The following is a 21,651-nucleotide window of genomic DNA, read 5'->3' as shown; positions in this document are numbered from 1 at the left end:
TATCGCTCTATTGCTCTAATAGGTATATGGTAAAACTCATTTATAAAGTTCTGAAAATAAAACTAATTTGAAAATTTCAATGCAATTGCATTAAAGCTGTAAGTTGTGGATCTTCTTAGCCAGAAGCATGCTATGACTTTGCCAGTACTAGGCCAGCCAATACCTTTTTCCATATTATACTGTTCCTATTTCTCTCCTTTTCAATAAATATGAATATGTATAAACTGATGCAGAAGTGACCGAATAGATTACAAAATTGCTCCTCTGGTGAAACAAGGGGATAGTACCTGGTAAATGGGAAGCAGACCTGGGATGTGGCTGGGTCTGGGTATGTCCATTTTGATGGTTTCTTCCCTATCCCAGACATCAGTCCAGTCTCCTGGCTTTGCTAGACTGCTCTTCGTTTTATTCAAGTCTTCTTCAAAAGCTTTGAATAAAATAAAACAAAATTGTTTTCTACTACCAAGTCCTAGACACTTTTTTGTATCACTCTCTGTTTTATTTTTCTTTTTTGTGGTGGTTCATACTGCTAAAGTGAAGGACATCATTCCACCCATTATATTTTCTCCATGGTTGTTGGTATATAGTAAAGTTACTGATACCTTAAATTTTAATATTTTATTCTACCATTAAAATGAATTTAATTTTTACAGTGTTTCCTAGGTGTTTCCCAAGAATACACTTATTAAAAATCAACATGAAAATATGAAGGAATTTCCATAGGTCTGTTTTCCAAAACCCTACCCAGTGTTTATCAGTGTGAAAGATAGAAACGGGTGGAGTGCATTGAAGGTGGAGATTCTTGGGGTTTAATAAAACTCTGCTTCAGGTGGTTCTCCAGTTGTTAGGTTTATCTATCAGTCAAAGTGAACGCGGCCTAAACAAGTAGACTAGGAATTTACTGACGAGGAAACTGAGGAATTAAGATTAAGTAAGGTAACCAGGGGTTTAAGAAAAATGTTTAGTTTGGAGCTGTGTCCAGATACTTGGTATGGCTAAGATCAGGAGTCCATAAATGAAGTGACTCAGCAAAGATTAGACATTGTTTTGCCACGAATACCGTTTGACCATTGTGACAAAACCTAGCCTTCATAAAAATGAATTAGTGCTGTACATTATGGGTGAAGATGATGATGGTATTGACCTTTCTGTGTGTAAAATGATTTCGCGTGTGTTGCCTACAACTTGGCTAAGAGGGTGAGGAGAAACGTCCAGCCGCACCATCGCCCCGTTTAACTCTAAGACACACGCTGCAACAATCTTGACCAAAATCACACTACGCTGAGTATTTAACTGCGTGTAAAGGAGATTCCTAGCCCCAGAGGTAAGAGACGCCTGAGCAGTCCGCTTGAAGCTTTGCAAGCGGCAAGCATGGAGACCCTCGCCCCAGCCCTCGCCCTCGCACGCGAACGCGCCCGTGAATGGGAACGCGAACGCGCACGTGATTCTACCTCTCCTTTCTCATCCCCCACCCGGCCCAACTGAGAGAGTGCGGGATTCGCTGGCGAGAGAAGCGGGTGGGCTCGTTAGAGGGTTACGGATTCCCGGGGGTGGGGGTGGGGGGCACGGCTGCGGCTGCAGCGGCGGCGGCGGCGACGCCTCTACCCTGGCGTCTGGGCCCTAGGGATCCTCATTTCCCTCCTCAGTCCCCAGCACCGCGCTGGACAGACCAACTGCCTTCCCGACTGACTGACTGACTGACGTAGCTCGCGCCGTTCCGCCCCCGCCCTATCTTTCCCTCGGTTCCCCTGGGCTCACACGCCAGGCTACTCTTCCTCCCCGCTCCAGGCTTCGACCCTTTCCCTTCCCAGCACTTCGGTTTGTGGCGGCGGCGACCCGAGCAGCAGCCGTAGGAGGAGTCGGCCTGGAGGATGAAGTGTAAGCCAAACCAGACGCGGACCTACGACCCGGAGGGTTTCAAGAAGCGGGCGGCGTGCCTGTGCTTCCGGAGCGAGCAGGAGGATGAGGTGCTGTTAGTGAGTAGCAGTCGGTACCCGGACCGCTGGATCGTGCCGGGCGGGGGCATGGAGCCCGAGGAGGAGCCGGACGGTGCAGCAGTCCGAGAGGTGTACGAAGAGGCGGGAGTCAGGGGCAAGTTAGGCCGCCTCCTGGGCATATTCGAACAGAACCAAGATCGCAAGCACAGAACGTATGTGTATGTACTGACGGTCACTGAGATCCTGGAGGATTGGGAAGATTCGGTTAGCATTGGAAGGAAGCGAGAGTGGTTCAAGATCGAAGATGCGATCAAGGTTCTCCAGTGCCACAAGCCCGTGCATGCCGAATATCTGGAAAAACTAAAGCTGGGCGGTTCTCCAGCCCATGGAAACTCCATGGCCCGGTCCCTGCCAGATAGCGATCCCTAGTATGTACCGATCCTGCACAGACTAATGATTTCTCCCCTACCTTAAAACAGATAATTCCTGGAGCACCTCTGATACCACGTGCGGTCTTGCTGGGTGGAGGGAAGCTTCTTTTGTTTCCTTGAGAAATCCCTGAATCACGATTGCAAACTGTCTCAATTGCCAGGCAGTGCTTTCAGACAGTTCGCACGTTTTTCAGATGTTTTGAAAATCCCTTCTTGGTAGCACTGTAAAATATTTCGGTAAACCAAAACCACATGGCATTTTTTTTACAGTGCCTTAACTACTCACCCTGTGTGTGTGCTTGCACGTTGTGTTTTGTTTTACATTTCACATATTTATGGGGGTGTTGAGTGTGTGTGCGTTTTTTATTTTGTAGTGGAGGCCTTTAAAATCTGGTCAGCTTGGTAATCTGTCCCCCAACTTGTTTTCTTATTCATGTCATTAGCCCGAGACAGCAAGCCCTTTGGTGGTAGAAATTGGTTTAAATGATCAGTTTCGAATTTAAAAAAATAATAAATCCTTAAAGGCATTTTACCTCTTTCTGCTCTGGACAGTTTTATCCTGGGAAATGGGATCTAATTTGTGCTTTTTGGAATTTTTTTTTGTTTATTCATATGCAGATCATTTGATTTTCAAAAATAATGCAATTAATGATTTATTCACTCTTTGCTTGAAATGACCATTTCCCCTTTAGCTCAAGTGTAGCTTAGCAAAGTGTTACCTGATAGAGTAGGTACTTCTCGTGGAGCTATTGTTAGCCAAACACATTCAGGTATACACATCTTATCATGAAAACTGTGTTCATGAAACACGCTGTAGCATGCGCAACTTCCAACTCCTGTTACTTCTTTTCCAGTACTCTAGAAGAACTATGAACTAGTTTTTGACAGAAAATTAATTCACATGTTTGAATTTAATGGCATTCAGTTGAATTTCTCTGGCTACCAGTAATCACAGGAATGGAATCTTGTATAGTGATTACATTATTATTGAGTGAGATTGCTTTCTTGATATTCAGCTGTGAAAAGAAATTTCTTAAACTCTCAAGACACCTGGACTAACTTTTAAAAATAGTGTAGATAACTGTTTTATGTCAAGACAAACTTATCTGGGTGCCAAACTAAGAACTCTTACATGTGCCTTGAAACTTGTTTAAAACCAGGTTTCCCATTTAAAAATACATAGGTCTCCCTTCCGGAGCTCCCTCTATTCTCCCAGCCATGTCAGAAATTAGAGGGAAGGCCAACTTTGTGAAGAGGGTATTGGAGAGGAAAGGTCATTCCTTATATAACACTTAACCATTTTGAAATCATTCTACTAGTAAATAATGAGTACAAAGTGGAAAATAATGGTAATTTCAAGCATTAAATTACTCAAAATGATTTGTTTTAAAACAGTTAAGGCTAGCAATGTAATAATGTTGCGTGTTAAAAAAATTAAATGTTTGACTGATATGCAACATATGTCCAGAGCACTACACAAATACTTACCATAAAACTTAATGATTTTTTAAATACTGAGCACACATGTAAGAACATCCAGTTCAAGAAATTGAACATTACTTTTAACCCAAAAGCCTAACTCATGCAACATCCCAGTCACTACCTTGCCCACCTGCTTTCTAATCCCATGGAAAAGTTGTCTGTTTTTGAACTTTATATATTGAATATATATTTTTGCTGCCCCCTTGTGTATTGTGTGTGTTTTACATTTAAACAGCATTCAAGTATTTTTCTTCATTTGATTTATGTTGTGATTCTACAAATTGCTAATATTTTATACTATTGCTGCCAAAACGTGGGTGCTGTTGTACTTTTAAAGGAAATATTGTGCCGTTGTTTTGAATACAAATCTTTTTGTACACTTAAATCCAGCTAAAGACAATATAAGTTTTAGTTCACAAAATGTATTTCTGCATTAAGTCTGTTAAAGAAAAGAATAAAGTAGAAAACGAGTGACTTTTAAAAGCCGATGACAGTTTTAAAATCTTAATTATATAGTCTAAATACAGTTATTGAGTATTTTTCTATTTCTAAAAGTGATATATTTTGAATTTTTGAAGCATTTTTAATTCCAAACAAATTTATTTTTTCTATTAAAACAGTCTCAAGACCAAAATATTTTTCCTGAGAACCTACTTATTCAAGAAGATTCCTAAATTCTACATCAACATTAACACAGCACATATACTAGATTCTTACTTTATGGGCCTTTTTGTAAATAAAACTTCTTCCACCTGATCTGATGTACAAGTATTTGGGAAGCTTACCTTGCATTTAATATCCTTATTTGTTATAGTACAGCATCTTATTTGCTTCTTAAAGGCAAAAATGCACAATATTCATGTTAACCAACTCTTAAGAATTGTTAGCCACAAATATTTTTTTTTCCTTTTCCCTCCCAAAACATTTAGATTGTGTAATGCTATTTGTTAAGGTTACTGTTAGGTTAATATAAGTGGTTCTTGTGAAATATTCTCTGGGACTTAGTCCAGTCAAAATAATTAAGAATCCTAAGAAGAAACTTTTTTTCCCCCCAAAGACTTAAAATCAAGAGTTTCAGGCTAAAACACATGACCAGAAGGTGTATATAGAAAATTTCTAACACCTCAGTGCTCCAGATTAATATACTGTTGGGGTTTTCACTTTCTAAGAGCATGTTTGGTGATGGCACTAAAAAGGGCACAGCTAAGTTTTTCAACCCTCTCCTTGACAAAAAAAGGAAAAACAGTTTTCTCTACAGATAATTGACGTTTGCAGACATGAGAAAGATAATTTCTGGATATTTTATAAACAGCTGATATTTTCAATTGGTCAAGTGCTTTATTCCAGTTAATGGCTAGAGAAGAAACATTAGAAAGAAGTTAATATAGATACACTGTATACAAAATTGTTACTGTCTCTGCAACCAAGAATAATTTTTTTCAAGAAATCATATGTGTGGATGTAGATATAGATATATAAAATCTGTTGTCCATATCTAAAAGAAGCAAACTGAAAGGATAAAGTTGTTATAAAATAATTCATTTGCTTTATTTTTTTGCATAGATTCATTTGAGACAGTTGGTATAAAGGTTTTTAATTATCTTGCATGATTTCATTTAAGAGGAATAGTTAAGGCCAATTTGTTTATATTTAGAAATATATAGGCAGGAGCAATTGTCTTGAAAGTGACACTCACACTGGAGGCTCCTTCCAGGGAAAATGGGGTCCTTAACTCAATAGTAAGGGCTTGGAAGCTGGAGCTGCCCTTCTGTTTCTGCTCTCTAAGTGGTTTCCAGTCTTAAGAGAGAATAGTTCCTCGGAAACAGCTGTTATCTTGGAAAAGTTAGGTGAAAGTCTGGCCTCATGACTGGGCAGAATTTTTAACCCTAAGCTTCTCTTGTGGGGGAGACTGCGACCAGACACTACCATAAAGAGTTTTATCAATAGCTTCTGGATTGTTGTTTCCTGATGAACTACTATATTACTATATTACGTTTAGCAAATTTTAAACATTTATGGGCAAATAGCAATAAAAGAAGTAAAGCCACGATAGTGACTGATATTATTATGAGAGATTGCCTGATGCGATAGAAACTACACTGGGAATTTGAGATCAGACAGACCTAAGGTTGAGAACTGGTTCTAATTATTGCTTAGTGATTTATTAATCTTTTAAAAAAATCTTTCATTGGCTATAATAAAAATAAATACTTCATGAACCATCTCACTGTGAGAAGCCTTTCCTGACCACCTGGGTTAAGAAACTGTCTTTTGTGTCATGATTCACACAATTTATTGTAATTATCTATTTGTATGGCTATGTGCCACAAGAATGTGAATTCTTTGTTGGGTGGGAACCAGTCTGAATTATTTCTGCAAGCCTAGAGTCCAGTACCTGGAAGTTAGGATTTATTTTGTGTGTGTCAGATGTCCATTCCCCTTTCACAAAACTTCTAGCATAAGTACTTTCCTGATGTTTTCGTTTCATAATATATATTGGCTAGTTACTCCCTCAACTGTTAATCTAGACTTGCATCTGCATTAGATAATTTGGTGAAGGCTTTCCAAGTGCAAAGTGTTTGATTAGCATATAGTAGGCCATCAGTAAAATTTTAAATTGGAATAACTGTGAAATTAGTATAAGCTTGCTAATTATATGTTGGTTTGTCTTTCCAGATGAACAGCAAAAATGTTCAGAATTTCTTTGAAAGAACCATTGATGTGAATCCAGTGATCAGTGGAATTGTCAAGTACAGGTGAGCGTTTCCATGTTCCCAAGGAGACAGCTCACCTGGTTTTCCTCCTACATCTTGGGACACTCCTTCCCTGACTATTACACTGACTCTTTTTGCTCTGGTTGTTGTCCTGTTTTATGTGAAAAGATGCTTAATTCAGCAACAATAGCCTTTTGTTGTGTTTTAATGATGTGTCTGCCTTCTCCATTAGACTATGATATCCCTACGAGTGAGGACCATGTTTCCTCAATCTCTGTGAGTATCCTGCACCTGAGACACTACTTGAAATATGATTGGTATCACTGAAGTTTCTTTGATTCAATTAATATTTTGTAATCACTGTATGGGAAAACAGTCTTCTTCCAATCTGGTGCTAGTAGAGTATATTCCATCTAGACACCATGTGTGTGGCTTGTTGTTTCAGAAACATTTCAAGGCAGTTGTAAGATGTGTGAGGACAAGAGTTATTATTTGTATTTCTATGTCATACCCCCTAGTGGTTAGCACAGCTGTAAGTTTACCCCATGACTTAGGGCACCATTTTGTAGAATCAGTCCTTTTCATAACAAATTTACTGCTTTTATATTATTGTTAATTTACTTAAAATTTTATTCCAAATATATCACTTGCTATAAAGATAACTGTAAAAACGAAAACAATGAACACAAGATAATATTGTGAGTTTTTATAAAAATAAAATTTAAAACTATATACAAATATTAAATTTAATTTTTTGCAATGTCCTAACCACTTCTTACATGTTATCTTAACATCTCCTTGAAGAAAACATTGTTTTTCCATTTTATGTATTCAGGGTACACTATTATTTGATGCTTGTGCCAACAAAGATTGCAGTGTAGGCAATTTCTAAGTTAATTATGTCATTTAGTTTGCCTGGATTTCTTTTGCTTCTCTTACTGATTCATTTGACCACAGTTCTCAGCCCCTTTTCTAATATGCTCAGCTAATGCTGAACTACCCACCTGGTAGTTTTCTATGTGTGAATGCAAGCAAAGGGCAGAGTAAGAGAGCTAAATTTTTGTGACTTGGTAAAGGCATGGGAGAAGGAGGCTGCTGTAAGTGAGGAACAGGAAATGAAGGATTTAAAAAGAGAGAATTTGGGTCAACTGCCTCCAGGAGGGAGCTTTTAAGAAAATGAAAAACATATTTAGAGGAAATTTTAAGGAATTTTTTTCATGGGGTGTGTGATGTCAGCACTCTTTCTCAGCATCCTACAAAGTCCTAAAATGGCTTTGATATGATAGTGCTTTTGTGTTATTAAAAAGCCATTAGAACAAAAAAAATGTGGGCTCCATTTTAGTATTGTACCCATCCCCAGTAAAATGCACTGATTATGCCTCCAAATCTTTCAGAATTTGAAAAAGATCTTCCCAAATTATTATTGTTTTTGTTGTTTGTGATATAATATTGTGGTTATGTTTTTAAAAATTTCTTATCCTTTAGAGAAGTGTACTGAGGACTGTCAGATGAAATGATGAGCTGCTGCTATTTTCTTCAAAATAATCTAAGGGTGGGGCAAGTGAGAGCATAGATGAAACCAGATTTTGTATGAATTGATAATTGTTGAATCTGTGTGATGGATATTTGGGAGTTCATTATACTATTCTCTATACTTTTATATATGCTTGAAATTTTTTCTGTAATAAAATTTGAAAGAAAAACCAATTTTCATAATTTACTGGTAGGACCCCCCTCTCTCTTTGATTTATGTAGAGAAAAGGCTGGTCAGCCAAGACAAATCCACAACCCAGAGAGAACCTAGGTTTTATTCCTCCAAAATCCCAGATTTTGTTCTAGAGCTAAACTTGTTGTCAAATGTGCTCTTCCCATATTGATTTATTTCCTTGGAGGCACCCCAGTTTCACATGCAAAAAGACCTGTAACTCCACCAGTATGCCACACATGCCCAGAAAACTTTGAACCTGAGTGGCAGACATATACTTAGGTTCCAGAGGGGACCCACGCTTTATCCTTTTACAAAATGATACTAACATTCTTTTTCTGATTACAAAATTAATTCACCTTAATTTCAGAAAATTTGGCAAATTCCAAAAAGAATATATGAGTCAAAAAATGACATGGAGTGGACATAACCGTCCCAGGGTCCACAGGATGGAGGAATAGAGTATGGATTAGAGTGGACTTACTGATATTCTACTATGGAACTGTTGTGATGGAATATAGTAATGGAAGAAATCGTAGCATTGATGTGGAGAAAGTGGCCATGGTAGCTGCTGAGGGTAGGGAGATATGTGAGGCCATTTTCAGGACTTGGAATTGTCCTGTGTGATACTGCAAGGACAGATGTATGTCCTGCCATGGCCCACTGGGTGGGCTGGGGAAGAGGGTAAACTACAATGTAAACCATTATCCATGTGGTGCAGCAGTGCTCCAAAATATATTCACCAAATGCAATGAATGTCCCATGATGATGAAAGAGGTTGTTGATTTGGGAGGAGTGGAGTAAGAGGGGTGGGGAGTATGTGGGAACCTCTTATATTTTTTGAATGTAACATTAAAAAAAATAAAGAAAGAGAGAAAATAAAACAAAAAACATTATTCACCTAAATCTACCTGGCTATTAGCACTTTGTGACAGAAATAAAGGCATTGTGATATCTGTCAAAAAAAAAATGACATGTGATACCTCTAACCATACATAACCAAATTTGGAGATTAAAAATATATTCAAGTCCAGCCTTTCTTTGCTTGTGTAAATATATGCAAACTAGTATGGCACAGGTGAGCCCAAACCACCTGAATATTTCTCAAAATTCATGACCCTTTTTTGTAAGTCATACACCATACAGGTACCTTGTTATTTCCCAGAATTTTCTAGGCTAGTGCTTAGGGCCATCATGGAATTTGTGCTGCTTCTGCCATGAACAAGTGCAGTGATCCTGGAGCAGGGCAGGATTGGCCAGTTCTTTGTTTGCTTTCCTAATTCCCACACAAACTTTCTACTAACCAAACATTAAGGCTGGGGATCAGGCACCAATTCAGAGGGTGTGCCCTTTTAATAGTTCACACAATTATAATGTATGAGCTAAAAGTAAGCCTTGCCTGTTTTCCAGAAAGATCCTCCTGTCTTCTCTGGATCCTCAGCAAGTTACCATACCTCAGCAGCCTGTGACCCTCATGAGGTTGCTGCTCCTCTGTGCACAGGAGCTTTCAACTGGTGAACAAGGACACCACCAATCTGGCATCAGGAAAGGGATTCCTGCTCATACCCTTGTACCTTTTAACCCCAAGAAAGTGCCCTTACTTTCCCTAAATTATTATAACACACCAAAGACCAGGCTATAACTTTTAATGAGATTTTATTGAAAATTACCAGATTATGTGAGAGAAACATAATACCAAAAACAGAGTTTACAGCTGCATAGGTCAAACCTTTTCTAGGTTCCATTGCTAGACTAGTTCCCTTGGCAGGTTGACTCTAAATTACCTGGGAAGGTCTCCCCCCAACCCTACTCCCCATCACCACCAAAAACTGAGTTTACAGTTTCAAATAATGGATGTAACAATTCCCAGACCCATGGAGAAGGGAACACTTTTCCTGAAACTTAAATCGCAGTATCTCAGACTTATATTCCCAGAATTAAAGGTATAAACCTGAAATCAATATGATGAATTAGAGAGCTAGAAGGTGGTGAGTTGGGGATGGACATTCAGGTTTGTCTTACTCCAAAGTTCATGTTCTGCACAATGAAGAAGGAAAAATAAATAAATGACAATGTATTGAACTCAGTGGTCCTCTCTTTCTGGGATGGGAAACAGTGAATGGAATAGACAACCATGTTTCAGGAAAAGCCATTAACACTGCTGTGTGTAAGCCTACAACAGTAACGAAGAAGAAGCAGGTTAGGACCTCTGGAAGTTTAGACTTTTCTGGGACAAGCATAGAGAGGATAGAGGGCTTAGGGAAGGATTTGAAACTGTTTTCTCTTTTCCTTTTCCATTTATCTACCCGATAAACATTTAGACCTCATTTTTTAGGTGTTATTAAGACATAAATAGTAGATTGCGAAGTCATCCTTAGCCCATGGTAGTAGCAGTGGCATCGCACTCTCTAATGGACAATTTAGTAATTAGGTCAGTCTGGGCTGTATTCTTTTTTTTTTTACTTTATTTAGTACATTTAATAGTTGAAAATATAAACAATTAAAAATTAAAAAGAAAACACATGAATAAAAACATACATTTCTCAATTAAATGTACTGGATACCTATAAGTTTTTCTTGAGTCATACAATATGTTTCATAACATATTTGGTTCATAGTAGTTCAGTCATATAGTATTTGTCCTTTTGTGTCTGGCTTGCTTTGCTCAACATAATGTCCTCCAGGTTCATCCATGTTGTTGTATGCTTTATGACTTCATTTCTTCTTACAACTGCGTAATATTCCATTGTGTAATTAGACCACAGTTTGTTTATCCATTCATCTGTTGATGGACACCTGGCTTGTTTCCAACTTTTGGCAATTGTGAATAATGTCGCTATGAACATTGGTGTGCAGATGTCTGTTCAGGTCACTGCTCTCAGTTCTTCTGGGTATATACCCAGTAGAGGTATTGCAGGGTCACAGGGCAACTCTATATTCAACTTCTTTAGGAATTGCCAAACAGTCCTCCACAGTGGCTGTACCATTCTGCATTCCCACCAACAGTGAATAAGTGTTCATATCTCCCTACATCCTCTCCAACACTTGTAGTTCTCTTTCTAAAAAATTTTTATTTGTTTTTTAATTGTATTTTTTTGAAAATATATGGGTCAGAAAAAATGTTACCTTAAAAAATATAAGAGGTTCCCATATAACCTACACCCTCCCCTCCCCACTCCTCTCACATCAACAACCTCTTTCATCATTGTGGCACATTCACTGCATTTGGTGAATACATTTTGGAGCACTGCTGCACCGCATGGATTATAGTTTACATTGTAGTTTACATCTTCCCCCAGTACATTCAGTGGGTTTTGGCAGGATATATAATGTTCAGCATCTGTCCCTGCAATATCATTTTGGATAACTCCAAGTCCCAAAAATGCCCCCACATCAGATCTCTTCTTCCCTCTTCCTGCCCTCAGCAATTACCATGGCCACTTTATCCATATCAATGTTACAATTTCTTCCATTACTAGTCACAATCATTCTATAGTAGAATACAAGTAAGTCCACTCTAATCCATATTTTATTCCTCCATTCTGAGGATCCTGGGATGGTGATGTCCACTCCACCTCTATACTAAGAGGGACTTAGATTCCACATGGTTGATGGCTGCAATTCTCCTTGCAGTTATAGGCACTCTTGGTTCCAAGATATGGAAGTTAAACAATACACTCTTAGACAAACAGTGGGTTAAGGAGGAAATCTCAAAAGAAATCAGTAACTACCTTGAAACTAATGCAAATGATAACACAACATATCCAAACTTATGGGATGCAGCAAAAGCTGTAATGAGAGGGAAATTCATAGCCATAAATTCATACATCAAAAAAGAAGAAAGAGCTAAATTTGAAAACCTAACCGAATGCTTGGAAGAAATAGTAGAAAAACAACAAACTAACCCCAAAGGAAGAAGAAAGAAATAAATAACAAAGATCAGAGCCAAACTAAATGAGATAGAAAATAAGAAAATGGTAGAAAAAATAAAACAAAGAGCTGGTTCTTTGAGAAGATCAATAAAATTGACAAACCCTTAGCTAGACTAATGAAAAAATAGAATATGTAAATGTACAAAATAAGAAATGAGAAAGAGGATATCACCACTGACCCCACAGAAATAAAGAATAACTGGTTCTCTTTTTAATAGTGGCCATTCTGATAGGTATGAAATAATATCTCCTTGTACTTTTTATTTGCATTTCCCTAATCATTAGTGGTTTTGTGCATTTCTTCATGTGTTATTTTGCCATTTGTATTTCTTCTTTGGACAAATGTCTATTCAAGTCTTTTGCCATTTTTTAATTGGGTTGTTTCTTTTTATTGTTGAGTTGTAACATCTCTTTATATATCGTGGTTGTTAAACCCTTATCAGATAAGTGATTTCCAAATATTTTCTCCCTTTGAGTTGGCTGCCTTTTCACCCTTTTGACAAAGTCCTGTGAGGTGCAAATGTTTTTAATTTTGAAGAGGTCCCATTTATCTATTTTTTCTTTTGCACATGCTTTGGGTGTAAGGGTCAAGGAACCACTACCTACAACAATGTCTTGAAGATGTTTCCCTACATTTTCTTCTAGTAGTATTTTTATGGTTCTGGATTTTATGTTTAGGTCTTTGATCCATTTTGAGTTGATTCTTGGATAGGGAGTGAGGTAAGGGTCTTCTTTCATTCTTTTGGTTATAGATATACAGTTCTCCCAGCACCATTTGTTGAAGAGACTGTTTTGTCCCATTAACATTAACTTGGTAGATTTGTCAAATACCAGTTGACTATATAGGTGAGGGTTTATTTCTGGGTTCTCAATTCTATTCCACTAATCAATGTGTCTATCTTTATGCCAGTACCATGATGTTTGGACCACTGTAGCTTTGTAATATGTTTCAATGTCAGGCAGTGAAATTCCTCCCATGTTGCTCTTCTTTTTTAGAATGCTTTTGCCTATTTGGGTGCTCTTTCCCTTCCAAATTAATTTGGTAATTGCCTTTTCTAATTTTGTAAAGTAAGCTGTTGGGATTTTTATTTGTATTGCATTGAATCTATAAATCAGTTTGGGTAAGATTAACATCTTCATGATATTTATTCTAATCCATGAACACGGAATGTCTTTCCATTTGTATAGGTCTTTTAAAATTTCTTTTAGCACTGTTTTGTAATTTTCTGCATATAAGTCCTGTACTTCTTTGGTTAAATTAATTCCTAGGTATATGAGTCCCTTTTTTTTGCTATGGAAAATGGAATTTTCCTCTGATTTCCTCCTCAGCTTGTTCAGTACTAGTGTACAAAAACATTACTGATTTTTGCATATTGATCTTGCATCCTGCCACTTTGGTGAACTCATTCATTAAATCAGGTAGCTTTGTCATGGATATTTGATGGCTTTCTAAGTACAGGATCATGTCATCTGCAAACAGTGAGAGTTTTGCTTCCTCTTTTCCTATCTAGATGCCTTTAATTTTATTTCTTGTCTAATTGCCCTGGCTAGAACATCTAGTACAATATTGAATAACAGTGGTGACAGTGTGCATCCTTGTCTTGTTCCCAACCTTAGAGGGAAACCTTTCAATCTTTCCCCACTGAGTATGATGTTGGCTGTGGGTTTTTCATATATGGCTCTTATCATATTGAGGAATTTTCCTCCTATTCTTATCTTTTGAATTGTTTTTATCAAAAGAGGATGCTGGATTTTGCCAAAGCCTTTTCTGCATCTATTGAGATTATCATGTGGTTTTTTTTCCTTCAATTTGTTAATGTGGTGCATTATACTGATTGATTTTCTTATTTTGAATCAGCCTTGCATACCACGACTTAATTCCACTTGTTTGTGATGTGTATGTCTTTTGATATGCTGTTGGATTTGACTTGCAAGTATTTTGTTGAGAATTTTTGCATCTATGTTCATTAGAGAGATTGGTCTGTAATTTTCTTTTCTTGTAGTATCATTTTTCTGGCTTTGGTATTAGGGTGATGTTGGCTTCTTAAAAAGTGTTGTGTAATTTTCACTTCTTTTCAATTTTTTGGAGGAGTTTCAACAGGATTGGTGTTAATTCTTTTTGAAATACTTGGTAGAATCCACCTGTGAAGCCATCTGGTCCTGGACTCTTCTTTGCTGGGAGATTTTTGATGACAGATTCAATCTCCTTAAATGTGATTGGTTTTTGAAGTTGTTGTATTTCCTGTAGTGTCATTATAGGTTGGTTGTGCATTTCTGGAATTTGTCCATTACATCTATGTTGTCTAGTTTGTTGGCATACAGTTTCTCATAATATCCTTTTACGATTCTTTTAATTTCTATGGGGTCAGTTGTAAATTCCCCCCTTTCATTTCTGATTGTATTTATTTGCATCTTCTCCCCTTTTTCTTTGTTAGTCCAGCTAGGGGGTTGTCAATTTTATTGATCTTCTCAAAGAGCCAGCTTTTGGTTTTGTTGATTTTCTCTATTGCTTTTTTTGTTGTTGTTCTCAATTTCATTTATTTCTGTTCTCATATTTCTAATTTCGTTCCTTCTGCTTGCTTTGGTATTCATTCGCTGTTCTTTTTCTAGTTTCTCTAGCTCTAGTTGTTCAGTTAAATCTTTTAGTTTAGCTTTTTCTGTTTTTTTTTAAGATTTATTTATTTATTTCTCCTCCCCCCGCCCCCCTCCACCCTGGTTGTCTGTTCTCTGTGTCTCTTTTGCTGCGTTGTCTTCTTTGTCTGCTTCTGTTTTTGTTAGCGGCATAGGAATCTGTGTTTCTTTTTGTTGCGTCATCTTGCTGTGTCAGCTCTCCGTGTGGGCAGCACCATTCCTGGGCAGGCTGCACTTTCTTTCGTGCTGGGCAGCTCTCCTTATGGGGCCCACTCCTTGCGCATGGGGCTCCCCTACATGGGGAGCAACCCTGCGTGGCAGGGCACTCCTTGCGCACATCAGCACTACACGTGGGCCAGCTCCACACCGGTCAAGGAGGCCCAGGGTTTGAACTGTGGACCTCCCATGTGGTAGACGGATGCCCTAACCACTGGGCCAAGTCCGCTTCCCTCTTCTTTTTTAATATAGGCATTTAGGGCTATCAGTTTCACTCTCAAGATGACCTTTGCTGTGTCCCATAAGTTTTGATATTCTGTGTTCTCATTTTCATTTTTCTCAATATAATTACTGATCTCACTTTCAATTTCTTCTTTGATAACCACTGTTTATTTAGAAATGTGTTGTTCAGCCTCCACACATTTGCAAATTTACTTTTTTCCTGTCTATTATTGATTTCCAGTTTTTCTCCATTATGATTTGAGGGGGTACTTCATATAATTTCAGTCTTCTTATATTCATTGAGAGCTCCATTGTGCCCTACCATGTGGTCTATCCTGGAGAAAGATCTATGGGCACTTGAGAAGAATGTATAACCTGCTTAATTTGGATGCAGTATTCTGTATATCTGTTACGTCTAACTCATTTATTATATTGTTCAAGTTCTCTGTTTCCTTGTTGATCTTCTGTCTAGTTATTCTATCTAATGATGTGAGTGGGGTGTTGAAATCTCCAAAAATTATTGTAGAGATGTTTGTTTTTCCCTTCAGTTTTCCCAGAGTTTGTCTCATGTATTTTGGGGCACCCTGGTTAGGTGCATATGTACTTATGACTTATATTTTCCTTGTGGATTGTTCCTTTTACTAATATATAATGGCCTTCAGTATCTCTTATAACTTTCACATTTAAAGTCTGTTTTGTCTGATATTAGTATAGCTACCCCTCCTCTTTTCTGGATACTATTCACATGGACTATCTTTTACCAACCTCTTACTTTCACCTGGTTTGTATACTTGGGTCTAAGGTGAGTTTCTTGTAAGCAACATATGGATGGCTCATGGCTTGTTTGTTTTTTATCCATTCTGTCAGGCTGTTTCTTTTGATTGGAAAGTATAATTCATTCACATTCATTCATAATACTGTAAATGCACTATTTACTTCCTCCATGTTATTTTTGCTTTTCAAATGTCATATCTTATTTTTGTTTCTCTTTTTACTCTTTAGGTTATCCTTTTTGGTATTATTTCTTCTATATTCTCCTCCAAGCCTTTCTCTCCTGTCTTTTTCTTTCAGGTTCTAAGGTTTCCTTTAATATTTCCTGCAAAGGTGGACTCTGTTTTGCAATCTCTATTAGTGTCTGTTTGTTTGTGAATATTTTACACTCACCTTCATATTTGAAGGACAATTTTGCTGGATAAAGAATTCTTGGTTGGCAGTTTTTCTCTTTCCATATCCTAATTATATCATACCACTGTCTTCTCACCTCCATGGTTTCTGAAGAGAAACCTGCACTAAGTCCTCCTGGACGTCTCTTGTATGTGATGGTTTGCTTCTCACCTGCTGCTCTGAGAATTTTCTCTTTATTTTTGACATTTGACATTCTGAGTAGTATGTGTCTTGGAGTAGGTCTATTCAGATTTATTCTGATTGGGATATGGTGTGCTTCTTGGACATGTAAGTTCATTTCTTTTTTGAGAACTGGGAAATTTTCAGCTATGATTTCCTCAAATACTCTTTCTGCCCCTTTTCCCTTCTCTTCTTCTGGAACTACCATGACATGTGTGTTGTTGTGTTTTGTGTTGTCATTCAACTCTCTAAGCCCCTACTCAATTTTTTTCCATTCTTTTCTCTCTGTTCTTTTCTATCTTCAATTTTAGCTGTTCTGTCTTCAATATCACTTATTCTTTCTTCTATAATTTTGAGTATAGAGGCAAACTCAAATGAGTTTCTGAGCTCATCTATTGTGTCTTTCATTCCCATGAGCACTGTTAGTTTTCTGTTTAGGATTTAAATTCTTCTTTGCACTTACTCAATGTCTTCTTGATGTAATTTATCTCTTTGACCATATTGCCTTTCAAGTCATTAATTTGATTTTGGAAATTTGTGTGCATCTTGTTGATTAGTTCTCTCAAATTCTGCCTCTCTTCTGAGGCTTTGTTGTCAGCGGCATCTGGGGCTTTGAATATATTTCTTTTCTTGGGCCATTTTGTCTATTTTTTTAAATATGGCTCATAATTTTTTGCTAATATCTAGACATGTGATTATAATGTAGCTTACTCAGATGCTCGATTTCTTTCTTTTGTAAGGGTTTAGTGGCAGTAAGCTGTGTGCTACCAATGCTCTTTGTTTCTTGGCTTGACATGGATTGTTAGGATGGATCTGCTGGCTGCTCAAAACTGGTCACTGGACCCAGTAATTGGTTATAGAGTCACTCCCTAGGGCCTTGGGGAGGGGGGCTATAGAGGCCAGGAAGAGCCTCTCCTACTTATTTTTAATTTTCTTGGGTATACTTCCTTGGTCTGCCAGCAGGTGATGCTCTTTGGCAGCTCTCAGTTTAATGCCTGGTCAGAGTATATTTGTTGCAACACAGACCAGATCAATGTGATAAGATTTCCTGTCTGGAGGCTATGAGCCTTGTAGTTTAAACTTCCTCTGAGACAGTTTTCCAGCCTTCTCTGACAGCCCCCTCCCTTTTCTTGGTTGGAAATATTTCCACTTCCCTCTGAGTCCTCAACAATCAGTCCTGTTAGTAAAAGAGGAGATTGGGAAGGTTGTATATCTTAGGGCCTTGCTGGATCCCAAGGCAAATAGTGGTGCAGCCCCACCTGGCCTGGAAGGGCTCCTGGGACACAGTAGACCAAATTAGTGAGTCAAAAGCTGTCAGCCTTAGGCTGTGTCCCTCTCTCTCCCTTTCCCTGGGGCTTCCTCAACAATTAGTTCCAGTTAGATGAGAGGGAGGTTGCGCGGGTCAGATTTTTCCAGTCCTTTCCTGGCTTCCAGGTCAAACCAGTGTGTGGTCACACCCAGCCTGGAAGGGCTCCTGGGACATAGCAGACCAAACTTGTGGGTCAGGAGCTGAGTCAACCTTAGTCTATGTCCCTTCTTTCCTCTTTCCTGGGATGGTAGATCCTTGGAGCCCCCTTTGTCTGTAGTTGCAGGCCCAGACTCCCAAGAATTCTAAAGTCCTTTAGTGTGGGGAGTGGTGCTGTGTCAGCAGCAGCTGCTGGTTTCAACTCACAGTTCTTTTTTTTTTTTTTATTGACTTTGTAATAATATTACATCAAAAATATATATGTGAGGTCCCATTCAACCCCTCTCCCCCACCCCCCCTCTCCCCCCCCAACAACACTCGTTCCCATCATCATGACACATCCATTGGATTTGGTAAGTACGTCTTTGGGCACCTCTGCACCTCATAGTCAATGGTCCACATCATGGCCCATACTCTCCCCCATTCCATCCAGTGGGCCCTGTGAGGATTTACAATGTCCGGTGATTGCCTCTGAAGCACCATCCAGGGCAGCTCCATGTCCCAAAGACACCTCCACCTCTCATCTCTTCCTGCCTTTCCCCATACCCATCACCCACCATGTCCACTTTTCTCAATCCAATACCACCTCTTCTATGTGGACATTGGATTGGTTGTGTCCATTGCACCTCTATGTCAAGAGGAGGCTCAAATTCCACATGGATGCTGGATGCAATCCTCCCATTTTCAGTTGTAATCACTCTAGGCTCCATGGTGTGGTGATTGTCCTTCTTCAACTCCATCTTAGCTGAGTGCGGTAAGTCCAATAAATCAGATTGTAGGTGCTGGAGTCTGTTGAGGTTCAGGACCTGGCTATCACATTGTCAGTCCAGAGATTCAAATCCCCTAAATATATCTTAAATCCCAACGTTAACTGCACCTCCAGCACATTAGCATGAAAGTCTTATGAAGGGAGATCCCATCTGAGTCCAGATTCATCACACATAACCACCATTTCCAAAGAGGGGCCATCTGCCCTGGTAGTTAACCCCATCGGCCATGGCCATAACTCTCATGGGTCTCTTTAGCCTTCAAAGGAACCAATATCTGGGGGTTGTTCTATAGTCACAATTTTCCTTTGTTCCTCTCTTCTCTGGATGGAGTCCAACCTTTGCCTGGTGTCCTAAACCCTAGAAGATCTTTTACTAGGCTATTTCAGCCTGTCCTTTAGCTATTTTTCTGGAGAAGAGAGTCCCTTGTCTTTCTAGTACACCATCTTCCCAGAAGTCTCCTGAAGTATTATAATTATCCACATACCTCTACAAACTACAAGTTACTTTAACAATGCATGTTCACTTTCAGGTTTAAGGTACTGGATCTGTTATTTTCCCCTTTATCCAATTCAGCATTTGTGGAGTCCTCCAGTCTTTATCATCCTCCAGAGTATCTGTAGACATTTTTTCAGGGATGACTTCCCTGTGTTTTAATAGTGACATTTCAAAGAGGGGTGAAATGATAGCTCATTGTAGTTCTCATTATCCTAATAGCTAGTGATGTTGAATATCTTTTCATGTGTTTTTTGCCATTTGTATCACATCTTTGGAAAACTGTCTATTCAAGTCTTTGGTCATTTTTTAATTAGATTGCTTGTTTTTATATTATTGAGTTGTAAGATCTCTTTATATAACATGGAAATTAAACCATTATCAGATATGTAATTTCCAAATATTTTCTCCCATTTAGTAGGATGCATTTTCACTCTCTTGATAGGTTTTTGAGGTGCAAAAGTGTGATTTTGATGGGTCCCATTTATCTATTTTTTCTTTCATTGTTTGTACTTTAGGTGTGACGTCTAAGAACCCACCTTCTACTACCAAACCTTGAAGCTGCTTGCCTACAATATCTTCTAGGAGTTTTATGGTCCTAGCTTTTATGTTAGTTAATGTATTTGATCTTTTTTTTTTCAGGAGGTACCAGGAATTGAATCCAGGATCTCGTATGTGAAGCAGGCACTCAACAACTGAGCTACACCCACTCCTCTTCAATCCATTTTGCATTTATTCTTGTATAGGGAGAGATACAGGAGTTCCCTTTCCTTCTTTTCATTATGGATGTCCAGTTTTCCCAGCACCATTTGTTGAAGAGACTCTTATGTCCCAGTAAAGTGGACTTAGTAGGCTTGTCAAAAATCAGTTAACAGTAGACGTGAGAATCTTTTTATGAATTTTCAATTCAATTGAATTGATCAATGTGTCTATCTTTCTGCCAATACCATGCTGTTTTGACCACTGTAGCTAAGTAATATGCTTTAAGGTCAGAAAGTGTGAAGCCTCCAACTTCACTTTTCTTTTAAGGATGTTTTTAGGGATTCAGAGCCCCATTTGCTTTCAAATAAATTCAGTAATTGACTTTTCTTTTTCTATAAAGTAGGCTGTTGCAATTTTTATTGGGATTGTTTTGAATCTATAAATCAATTTGGGTAGAATTGACATCTTAACAATATTTAGTCTTCCAATTCATGAGGCAGAGTGTCCATCCCTTTGTTTGGATCTTCTTTGATTACTTTTAGCACCATTTCCTAGTTTTCTGAGTACAGTTCTTATACATTCCTGGTTAAATTATTTCCTTGATATATGCTGGTTTTTGTTGCTATTGTAAATAGATTTTTAAAAAAATTTCCTCTTCAGATTGTTCATTTATGGGGTATAAAATCACTACTGATTGTTATTTGTTGATACTGTATGTTGCCAGTTTAATGAACTCATTTATTATCTCTAGTAGCTTTGTCATAGATATTTTGGAGTTTTCTAATATAGAATCATGTCATCTGCACATAGTGAGAGTTTTACTTCTTATTTTCCAATTTGGATACCTTTTATTTATTTTTCTTGCCCCATTGCCCTATGTATAACTTCTAGCACAATCCATAGTAATGAGAGTGGGCCTCCATGTTTTGTTCTTTATCTTACAGGGCTAGATTTCAACCTTACTCCATTAAGTAAGGTGTTGTTTGTGGGATTTTCATATATGCTCTTTATCATGTTGAGAAAGTTTCCTTCTATGCCTATCTTTCAAAGTGTTTTTTTATCAAGAAAGGATGCTTAATTTTGCCAAATGCCTTTTCAGAATCAATTGAAGTGATCATGGGACTTTTTCTTTCCCTTTCTTAACGTGGTATATATATATATATATTTTTTTTTTTTTTAAAAGATTTTGTTTATTTATTTCTCTCCCCTTCCCCTCCCCCCCCACCCTGGTTGTCTGTTCTCTGTGTTTGTGTCTATTTGCTGCATCTTCTTTGTCCACTTCTGTTGTTGTCAGTGTGACGGGAACCTGTTTCTTTTTGTTGCGTCATCTTGTTGTGTCAGCTCTCCATGTGGGCAGCACCATTCTTAGGCAGGCTGCACTTTCTTTTGCACTGGGCGGCTCTCCTTATGGGGCGCACTCCTTGCACGTGGGGCTCCCCTACGCGGGCGACACCCCTGTGTGGCACTGCACTCCTTGCACACATCAGCACTGCGCATGGCCAGCTCCACACGGGCCAAGGAGGCCCGGGGTTTGAACCGCGGACCTCCCATGTGGTAGACGGATGCCCTAACCACTGGGCCAAGTCTGCCACCAATGTGGTATATTAT

The 21,651-nt window shown here is 38.4% G+C and overlaps 1 protein-coding gene across 2 annotated transcripts; it reads left to right on the top strand.

The window, feature by feature from the left end:
• The first annotated feature begins 1,546 nt into the window (after positions 1-1,546).
• On the top strand, positions 1,547-20,848 carry LOC101412567 (diphosphoinositol polyphosphate phosphohydrolase 3-beta). 2 transcript variants are annotated; one of them, XR_009184341.1, is made up of 3 exons: positions 1,547-2,365; positions 6,527-6,606; positions 19,984-20,848. XR_009184341.1 is itself a non-coding variant. In XM_004451262.4 (1 exon), exon 1 carries the CDS (start codon positions 1,872-1,874, stop codon positions 2,364-2,366), a length of 495 nt encoding a protein of 164 aa, XP_004451319.1. In that variant the 5' UTR covers positions 1,772-1,871. The 2 variants fall into 2 exon arrangements, 1 of the variants encoding a protein (XP_004451319.1); XM_004451262.4 differs by lacking the exons at positions 6,527-6,606; positions 19,984-20,848 and having other exon boundaries at positions 1,772-2,366.
• The last annotated feature ends 803 nt before the right edge of the window (positions 20,849-21,651 follow it).

This window comes from Dasypus novemcinctus, chromosome X (assembly GCF_030445035.2).
Source record: "Dasypus novemcinctus isolate mDasNov1 chromosome X, mDasNov1.1.hap2, whole genome shotgun sequence".
In the NCBI taxonomy this organism is placed as follows: Eukaryota; Metazoa; Chordata; class Mammalia; order Cingulata; family Dasypodidae; genus Dasypus; species Dasypus novemcinctus.
This window is presented reverse-complemented; position numbering and strand designations above follow the sequence as displayed.